The sequence below is a fragment of the Pholis gunnellus genome, assembly GCF_910591455.1.
Source record: "Pholis gunnellus genome assembly, chromosome: 23".
Lineage (NCBI taxonomy): Eukaryota > Metazoa > Chordata > Actinopteri > Perciformes > Pholidae > Pholis > Pholis gunnellus.
In genome coordinates, this window is record NC_136550.1 from 10,257,295 (window position 1) to 10,267,828 (window position 10,534).

Below are 10,534 nucleotides of genomic sequence, written 5' to 3' on the forward strand. Positions count from 1 at the left end.
CAACACTAATACCATCATACTTTAAGCCTTTAATCTAACAACACTAAAACACACACATACACACATTCTCACTGACACTAATATTTGGATGATGGCTTTGTAAGAGGCTCAGCCCTGGACTAAGTCTAGCCACCTGAGACAGCACACACACACACACACACACACACACACACAGTTTCTCTGGTATGCTAGCAATGTATCCAAACCACAGACGTCTTGCAGAAAGAGCTCCTGTTCTTTGACTAACAAGCTGGACAAAGGCTCCACATACTAGTTTTAGTTTGGCATTTTGAAGCAAGAGGTTGCACAGAGCACTCATATAAATGCCAATGTTACCTAATTAAGTTATTTTGGGATTTTATTTGTCAGCCGTTAACTACCAACATGCTCTTGCTATTGTTCGCTGCTATCTATTTATGAATTATATTAAGATCTGTAAAGGCTTTGGGACACCGGTCACCAGGCTTCTTTGCTGATGCTGTCAAATAAAATGGCCTCTGTGAATATTATTGCGGCATCACTTGGTGTGCTTTCCCCCTTCAGACAAATCGATCACGAATGTGGAATTGGGAATGCACCACAACAAAAATGCTTGTCACACTTTTAACAGAAGTCCTCACAGCATAAAACATCAGTCTGCAGTGGCCTGACACAGAACTATGGAGGACAGAATATGACTGAAGTATAAATAAATAAATGCATTAATACATGTATGAATACATACAGGAATAAATAAATAAATGCTTAAATAAATGTTTGAATACAGAAATAAATACATGAAATAATAAATAAAAGCTGAAATAAATACTGAAATAAATAAATGCTGAAATAAATATGGAAATAAATTAATTAATGCATAGATAAATAATTAAAAGTTGATAATCAAACAGGACATAAAGAAATACATATATATTTATTTCTATACTTCTGTTCACCTACATTTATTCATTTATTTATGTATGTGTCTGTATGCTAATGAGGTGGGAGATCCTTTGCTTTGGTCTTGCTTGACCAATCCTGCTTAAGAATGAGGTTCGGACCGCCTACCTCATTAACATACGGACACAGAAATACAGAAATACAGAATACAGAAATGTAGAAATAGATTTCTTTATTGATGTCCTGTTTAGGTATCAACTTTTATTTATTTATTTCAGCATTTAAATATTTATGTATTTATTTCAGCATTTATTTATTCTTTTATTTATTCATTTCTGTATTTATACATTTATTTATGCATTTATCTATTTATTCCTGTATTTATTTATTCATACTTAAGACATTTTTCGTCCTCCATACAGGACATGCAACGTAAGGCTTAACTACAGACGGTATACAGCAGATCCGTGTAAATCACATGAAGCTAAAAGTGATTCGCTCTGAAGGGAAACTCCATCTAGCTTTATTCGACTTGCAGAACCTTTTTTTTCCATCATATGTCAAGTCTCTCTTGACTTTAAGAAAAGGAAAACACATAACAGGAATTGTGTTACATGTATCAGAATTGCATGGTCATATGACACAAGTCACAAGTTTGCTTAAGCATTGAATTGAGTGCCACTGGCAGCCAAACACACACACACACACGCACACACACACACACACACTGGCTAACATGCCTTTAAATCCTGCTGTAGCTCAAACTTTGACTAAGTCTTGCCACCTGATAAAACACTGAATGGGAGGTATCACACAAACTACATGAGCGTAAAACTGCCACTAGTTCATCATCGTGGATTAAAGGATTTTATAGTGAATATCTTTAACATTTACATAATTAAAAAGCAGATTGATCATCCATTCATCAGCCCTCCTTTCTGCTTCCCACAGCGTTATGTGTATCGTTCTGCTTCCTGACCCGGAGAGAATTGCTCTGTATGACAGCCAGTGTTGAAGTTCCACAGCCCATCAATGTGACAAATGAACGATTTGTACGCATGTATAAGCGGGGGTGCCTATCTGGTGGAGCTCAAGAGAAGCAGTAGCTTATTGAAAGTAAAACAGAAGGGAATCAAACAACTTCTGCTCACTGAGCTGTGAGAGAGAACTGAGTCAAGCCGCCGGAAAAGTGCCGAAATAACGCCGGAAGTCTTGGCGTACAAATCTCAGCGTGGCAGTTGTTACATTGCGCAAATAGGAGACAGGTGAGTCGTGGGGGGATCACAATGATCTCGAATTTTTTTCTTTCATTTTTGCAACATATGACAAGGTTTAAATCGGTAAGATTTTTCTGGAGTTTTTGATTTTTATTTTTTGGAAATCACATCATTCTGTTCGCTTTTCATCTTAATATTAAACAATGAATGGACAGTGTAGTTGATTTATCCAGTCGTACATGACGCTGGTCCGCCCTGGCTGTTTCTACAACTCATTCTTCAATAAGTACTGATTACTCTTCCCTTTACCTCCAGTCTGTGCACTTAACCTAGGATATTATTTTGAAACGCACCTCTCCGGAAGTTTATTTTCTCTTACCGTGGCTGCCTTCACGCGGGTCTCTTCTCAGTCAGGAACCTGACCCGCAGGACGATGGAGTTACCGGTGCTGCCGCTGCTGCTGCTGGAGCTGGGTCTGTACGCCAGCTGTTTCGTCTGTGGGATTATTACCGCCGCATCCATCACCATAGTGCAGGTGACTTTACCCAGAAATGAATCAACTAACCTCATCCATGTGCTTCTTTTAAAGCAACCCTCTTCCGGATAAACTCGCTTTTTCAGTGCGTGTTGGTGCTAGAAAGTTTCAAGTTCACCAAAGAGACAGCCAAAAAGAAAAATCTCTTTCGTGGCAGGCCAGCTTGAAATAAAAATGACTTTTTAAGATTATTTTATTTTAAACAGCATTATTATGTCCTACTTTTTACGTATCGTTAATTGTCAAAACCAAAGCGCGAGCAGGTAAACAAACACGCACTTTTCTCCTGATTGCCTGTCTATGGTGAGTGTTGTTGCAAGTCTCGGGCTATCGGTCTGAAAATATCACAACGTTTAGTACGTTTTCCCTCATCAAACACATTATAGTGCCTCAGAGAGAATGAGGCTATATATTATAATATACATGTATACTCTATATAAAGTCACACATTCCATTCATTTAATTAGCTGCGCTCATTTTATGCTGCTCTCTAGATGCTTTGTAAAAAAAGATAACCTTCATTTTTTAAGGGTTAAAGTCCACTTTCTCTTTTCGATTAAACCAGGAAATGGGGGCATGTGAAAATGTGCGCGTAACCGTGGACGTGCGCTGCTCTCATCATGTGACCAGATGATCCTCGTGCCCAATTATTTTCTCTACTTCTTTATATGAGTCAGATGCTGCAGCTCGTGTGTGTGTGTGTTCTGTTCTGTTGTTGCAATTCTACCAGTGATGAAGTTATTGAAACAATGTCATGAAAATGAGACTATTAGCCTACATGTAAATGGAGCCAAATTGACATTTCTAAATAAAATCTCTTGTCTCTCAGGGTACCTTTGGAGGCCGGTGCATGCTGTATGGACTTGTCAACTACAATGCTACAGCCGGCCTTATCGGGATCCAGACGCCCAGCTCCTCGTCTCTGTGCTACTTCGTGTCGGCCATATCGGTCACGGTAGCAGTGGTGTGTTTCTCCGTGACTCTGTACTGGCTGTACACGTTCTGCATCGACGGGGAAATGAGAAGGTAGCAGCATGTGTCGTGAAACTTACTTAATAGCTCTGTGATCATCTTGTTCTCCAACTTCACTGCTTAGCCCTGTGGAAGCTTATGTTAAACGGCTTTTCAGACAACTTGAATTGTTGTTCAGCTCGGCTTATATCAACGTTTGAAGGCTGACTTTTAGAGGTATGATGAACTTTATTGATCACACAGAGGAATATCTAAGCTGATGCACATTTTTAAAGTTGGCACTACTCAATGTTGCCACTCAAAATAGCAACGCAATATGATGTTAAAGCTGATACCAGTATCCCATACGGTATTTATCCACCCATTTAATCCACTGCAGGCATTCATGTGTTACATATGCATGTACAGAAGACATGCAGCCGCACAAAAACACTTTGCAGATTGCTACCAAACAAATTACACAATTTTAGCAACACCACAACTGGCCAAACTATCAACAATAAAATGCAGTGAATCAGCATGAAGGGAAACTCAACCCAGACCTAAAATACGGACAGAATAGCGTCTCTGAAGCTGGTCTAACAGTACACGCTGCAGAGCAGGTGAGGAGGCGAAAAAAAACATTGAAGTAGATTTAAAAAAACGATCAAATAGAGTAACGTTGTAACGCAGTCATAATATGTGAGTTTGACGTCATTTCCTCATTTGTTCAGAGGTTTAATTTTCCTTTCTGTCCCGTTTCTTCTCCACAGGGAGCGCGTGTGGATGAACATGATTATAGTTGTGAGCGGCATCTTCCTCTTCTTCCTGCTCATCACGGGGTGCGTGGTGAAGATCGGACGGGACTCGCTCTGCAACTCGGTCATACAGAGCGTTCCCAACATCACCAGGTGACACACACACACACACACACACACACACTCACACTCCACACTCTCTTTTCCCTTGGCGTATAAAAGCATATACTGATGGCTAACTGTATAACTTTGGAATCTAAGTGGATGCTTAGTATATTTAGCTACTGTTAACACCTATTTAACTGGACACAAAAGATGCATTAAAACTTAAATATCTGTAACTTTCTAACATGTAATCTATTTCTGTCTCTCAAGCTGTGAGGAGGCCCAGACCAGAAAATGGGTCAGCCCGATTAGGGGGGGACGATTCTACAACAGTCTATACAAAGCCGAGGTCAGTGTTTGATTTAATGTCTTGAATGTATACATTACCAACTTCTTGTAACTCTTTGCATTATGTTGACAAAGTACCAGTCAACATACCTGATCTACTGTGATTACGAACTAGGGAAAATACATTTTACAATATTTTCATGTTCAGCCCAAACGATTCCCTTTTATTCATATATAGCAAAAAATGTACTCGCTAATATAGTGGAAGCTGCTGTAAAGTATCACTTATCAATATCTATAGAGGGTGTGTGTATTACTGACTGCTCTGACTCAGATGAAAGAGCTTCATGTCCCTCCCGTGTGTCATGTGTTGTCTCCTCCCTGACTCCCCCTCTCCTCAGACGGCAGTGTGGGTCAACTTCTTCCTCTGGCTCATCATCGCGGGGCTGGTGATCGTCCAGAGACGCCAGGGCTCAGGGTCAAAGGTGATCGTAGGGGGCTACGGCGGGCCGGCCGGAGGGCTTTTCGGCGACGCGGGGGTGACGGCCGAAGAGACGGAGCCATTTTTCAACCAGCCCCCGAGGCCACAGTGAAGGACGGGGGACGCCGAGGACTTACAGACACACGCGAGCACAACATGACAATGTGGGAGTAGATGTGGGAAAAGGGTAAATACGTTTAGTGAGCACTGCGCTGCAGGTTTGTCCAGTGAACACACTCTGTGAGATATTGTATGAAAGTAGTTACAGTAGTTTGTGATGATCTCAGTTTGCTTTAGGGTGTTGCGGCACTTAGATTCAATAGAAGCATCGCGCCCCAACGAGGATGGGATTCGAACCCACGCGTGTAGAGCACAATGGACTAGTAATCCATCGCCTGAACCACTCGGGCACCTCGTCAGGTAAAGAGCTTTCATAACCACCAATACTCTCAAGCCTCCTTTTGACCACATGATCCAGACGCTTGACCTGCTGATATGTACATGTATCCGTTTCCCACATCTACTCACGAAAGCCACGTCAGATGTCTGATTACTGGATCACACAGACGTGCATTTCTTTATTCAGATGGTGATTCTGTTTCCATCACCAGAAATGGAAGAGTGTTTTTTGCAGGCATTTCTTTTTTTATTTAATTAATGTGCTCAGATTTTGTATTTTTGATGTGACTGGCACATGTGTCCTTTGTAAACAGACAAAGAATTAACATGGTCCTCAAAAGTGTTTTTTTTTTTCTTTCTTTTTTTTACCCTTTGAGAAGTTTGTGCTTTGTGTTTCTACGATGTGCCCAGCAGTTTTACTTCTGTATCTTTTTATTTATAATGAATTGTTTCACTTGACATCGAGGCCGATTGTCATTTCTCTTCATTTTGTCTCAAATTGTTTATCGTGTGATCTCAGATAGTTCAGTTTAACTATGTGAGAAAAAGAAACACTGCATAAAGAAACACTCGAAACGCGGGAATAACATTGTATTACATTATGTGACCAATAATTCGGGGGGGGGGGGGGGGGGGGGGTCTTACTTTTAGGTATGACATTATATGTCAATTGTTACATCTGATATCCAGTCCAGGTTCACTCACAGGTGCTCATCAAATACTTCAGTCTGATACTGTGTTTAGGACTAAAATGTCAAGATATTAACCACTTGGTTTGCGGTGATGCTACTTGGCACATGGTGCGCTACTTTTTAAACCAATAAACCAAAGAGTGAAAACACAATGACTCAAATGTGCTTTCTGTTAACATATTAGTGTTGATCTGTGTCTCCCTCTGCTGGTCCGTAACAAGTACTCACCTGTACCTTTGTAATGTAATATACATTCAGAAGTCAATTTTTGTACTGGTATTGAATAATTTATACCCTGAAATATAGATATTTCTAAATAAAAAACAAAAAACTACTGAATTTCTTATTTTGAAACAGAACGTGGCGGCTGCAGTACTCAAACCATCAACCAGGCTGTTTCACTGTTCTTTAAATTATGATGCGAGACATAAAGACACTTGTTTTGACTGACTTTATATTTCTAGATTGAGTGCACGCTATCAAGTAATTGATAGCGTTGATAAAAGTGTTAAGTTTCCTGAATCTGCAATCCCGTGAGTTAATAGCTTTCCGTACGCCCACATGGGCTCTGTACCAGTTCTGGAGTGCATGGCGCCCCAGCTACATTCCAAAGATTGATGGACCAGGTATTGTTGAGATTTTCAGATTTTGCTGCAGCCTATTTGGATGATATTATTGGAACATATGGACCACCTGAAGGCAGTTTTCGGGCATCTCCAGGAGGCCGGACTGACTGTCAACCCCTCAAAGTGCCAGTTTGCCAGCACCGACACTGAATATCTTGGCTATATTATTGGCAACGGGGTTATCAAACCCCAGACCCACAAGCTCCAAGCCATTCAGTCCTCTACTTGTCCGTAGACAAAGACCCAGCTGAAGTCATTCCTTGGAATGTCAGGTTGGTAACCGACGATTTGTGCCTAACTATTCCTCTCGTGCTGCTGCACTCACAGATATGACCCGTCGCATGACCCCTACTCAGCTGCAGTGGAGTGAGGAGTTAAAGTGTGCTTTCATTGACCTCAAGAATGCACTGAGTAATGTTATGGTAATTTTGTACGTAGTATATATTTCTACTCAGTATATTGTATTCATGCATAAGTAATTTTGCTCTGAACTTTGTTGAACTTCACCGTGTCTCCGTTGTGCAAAAGAAGAATTCTCCCTTGCTTGTTCACAAAGTATATTTCTAGATTGATGCACGCTGTCAAGTAATATTAAGTTACCGTTGATAAAAGTGTTAACTTTCCTGTCAGTGTTTGGCAGCCGACCAACCTTCTGGCAAAAGACTAAGCAGCTGCATCATACCTTGTTCAGACGAGCACTCACTATGCATTTTATACCTGGGCCTTCACTGCTGTCCTGCAGCTGAAATACCACCTTATAACCTCATGATGGTGCCACAGCTAGGGTTATTATTAGTTTCTAGGGCTGTAACAATATACATATTCGTATTAAACCGTTCGTACGAGGCTTACAAACCGAACAATACGTTTGAATAATACTAGTACATTTGGAAAATGCAGAAGCTTAAATTGTAGGAAAAATAATGTTTTCTGCGCTCACGTAGGAGACAAAGTCTGTGTGACCTCTGAACTGAAAAAAAAAAAAAAAAGAAACAAACAGCTGCAAGTGTTCTGGGTGGCTACGCTAAACTAGCTTAACGAGAAGACAACAGCAGCAACACGCATTCTGCTACACACTTGAGGGCCATTCAGATATTAGATGTAAAAAAACGAACCAGTTGACTTACCAAATGCTGATCACATCCTCTTTTCTTTGTTGACAAAGTTTAATCACACGGTTAAATCCCAACTCACAAATCCGTTTCTCCTCCTTATTCAGCCATTGAGTGCGAAAAAAAAATCTACACCAAGCAAAATGCAAAAAATGGCACAATTTCTTCATCTTTCAATTTGAACTCTTACTACTCCGACTAAGCCTCTGCTTAGGTTTCGTTTTCCAATAGTCACGTGCTCACCCACCGACCAATCACAGCAAACACTGCACCTGGAACCTAAGCTGCATGTTAATGCTGACATAGCTGTAGGCCAGCTAGCGGACTCTGGCACGTCAAAGAATACACCCAACATGTCAAACTAAAGATCTGATTGGTTGAAGACTATGACAATCAACAATATCTTCCCCATTCACTTAAACTGCAAAGGGATTCACTTGTGAGTCTGCAGGCCTGGGGCCTCTTTTCTTACCTAGACACAGAGGTGACATCTGATTGGATAAAAGCTCTACTTAAAACAAGCTGCACTGGAAGCAGAGCAGCTGAGGAAGACAGTATGTGCAATGAGAAAATAAGATAGTGGGAACAATAGTTTTATAAATTATAATACATGTAATGTATTTAAGAAAAATTATAAAATTATAAAATAGCTATAACTTTGTGATTCTGTTTAGGCCAGCAGAGAAGGCTTTGCAGGCCCTGACGACCCACCACTGGTTTAATTATGTTGGACTTAGACTTCAGTGCAATTATGTTACATTTATATAGTTATTCTGATTTGTCACTTGCCTTGATTCTTTTACCCATCCTAATTATTGTACATACTTTGGGTGAATAAAATCCCTATTTTTGCCCTTTACCTGCTCTCCCAGCTTTATGCCTACCCTGGTCCCTCACACAGAACAAGCCATAGTGTGACCCGACAGGTCAAAATAAACAGCTTACTCCTGCCAATACAACATGACTCCTCTCACCATAGCTGTCTAATCTCTCTGGATTAAGAGAGAGAGAGAGCGAATCGGGAAGACACAGCAGCACTCTGATCAAGGAACTTCACTGGTTCTGTAAATCAATTTCCAACAGACACTTCCACCATCGTCACCTAAAGCCCCTATACTGTCTGCGTCTGAAAAGGACAACTGAGAGGCGAGGGAAGTCTGGTGAACATTGAGGACTTTCTCACACTCGAGTCTCAGAAGAAACCCACAAAGCTTGTGATTAATTTGACTTTGAAGTGTCTGGTAAGACCTTTTCCCATCCTGTTATATTGGGCTACTGATCGGAAAAATAATCTGTGTAGATACAAAGAAGAAGAAAAACTGATAGAGACTGATGGTAGGATAGGGACAAGAGCAGTGGCCACTGTAGACTGAGCTAAGCTGTGATAAGCCTCTTTAAGCTACTTCACTCTCTACAGATCAAATGTTCTGTTTAAAACCTGGTGATCAGTGCTGGACTTCTGACTGCGAGCTATTGGCAGGATAGCTGTAGTTTACAGCCAAGTAATACAAACATGTATTTAAGTCTGTTTTCAAGCATCTGACTGCTTAAAAGTCCTTGAGCTAATCCTTGTATGACGTCCTGCTGCTGTTTTGACCTCTGACCTCCATCCCTCTACCTCTGTCCAGAACATGTCTCTCAATCAGTGTGAATCCGTGGCGGTGAGCGTGGAGTCACACCTGAGTGACGCCAAGAGGATGCAGCTGCAGTGCCGCGAACACAGCGAGCAGCTCTCGATGGCCGCCACGCAGCTGAGGGTGGAGTCGGCCGCCCTGAGGGTCGAGTCCGCACAGCTCGATATGGCCCACATCCGCCGGCAGCTGGACGACCTGATGGACACCAAATCGGCCTTCGAAGCCAGGGAGAGGCAGGCGCGCAAACTCAGCAGGCACCTGTGAGGACACGAGGAAGAGGGGGGACGGGTGGTGACGTCATGAACTGGTATGCAGGCTCCCATTGAAACCGCTGGATGAGGGGAGAGGAAGAAACGAGAAGACAGAGTCAATGGAGAGATTTGGAGTCGATTTAAATAGTTCTCAGAATGTAGTCACTTTTTGCTTTTGTCGGAGCAATGGAAGGAAAAAAAAGCACTTTATCGATATTGGCAGTTCTTTCAAAATTATCTCAACATTTTTCTTTTCATTTTTGCAACATATGACAAGGTTTAAGTCGGTAGGAATTTTCTGGAGTTTTTGATTTTCCTTTTTTGGGAAATCACATCATTCTGTTGGCTTTTTATCTTAATATTCAAAAATTAATGGAGATTTCAGTTGATTTATCCAGTCGTAGTACTTGACGCTGGTCCGCCCTGGCTGTTTCTACAACTCATTCTTCAATACATGCTGATTATACTTCCCTTTACGTCGAGTCAGTGACGTTGCGACTGTGCGCTTAACCTAGAATCTTATTTTGAAACCCACCTCTCCGGAAGTTTATTTTCTCTTACTGTGGCTGACTTTATGCGGGTCTCTTCTCAGACAGGAATCTGACC

General features: G+C 41.4%; 1 protein-coding gene across 1 annotated transcript; it reads left to right on the forward strand.

The window, feature by feature from the left end:
- Window positions 1-2,506: 2,506 nt before the first annotated feature.
- On the forward strand, window positions 2,507-6,394 carry tmem179ba (transmembrane protein 179Ba). The gene is made up of 5 exons (XM_079185018.1): window positions 2,507-2,631; window positions 3,461-3,657; window positions 4,356-4,493; window positions 4,716-4,794; window positions 5,135-6,394. Exons 1-5 carry the CDS (start codon window positions 2,530-2,532, stop codon window positions 5,324-5,326), a joined length of 708 nt encoding a protein of 235 aa, XP_079041144.1. The 5' UTR covers window positions 2,507-2,529; the 3' UTR covers window positions 5,327-6,394.
- Window positions 6,395-10,534: the final 4,140 nt, after the last annotated feature.

Coding starts and splice junctions, on each gene's coding strand:
- tmem179ba (XM_079185018.1), top strand. CDS start 2,530: ATGGAGTTACCGGTGCTGCCGCTGCTGCTGCTGGAGCTGGGTCTGTAC. Junction 3,658..4,355: donor ATCGACGGGGAAATGAGAAG/GTAGCAGCATGT, acceptor TCTTCTCCACAG/GGAGCGCGTGTGGATGAACA. Junction 4,795..5,134: donor ACAGTCTATACAAAGCCGAG/GTCAGTGTTTGA, acceptor CCCTCTCCTCAG/ACGGCAGTGTGGGTCAACTT.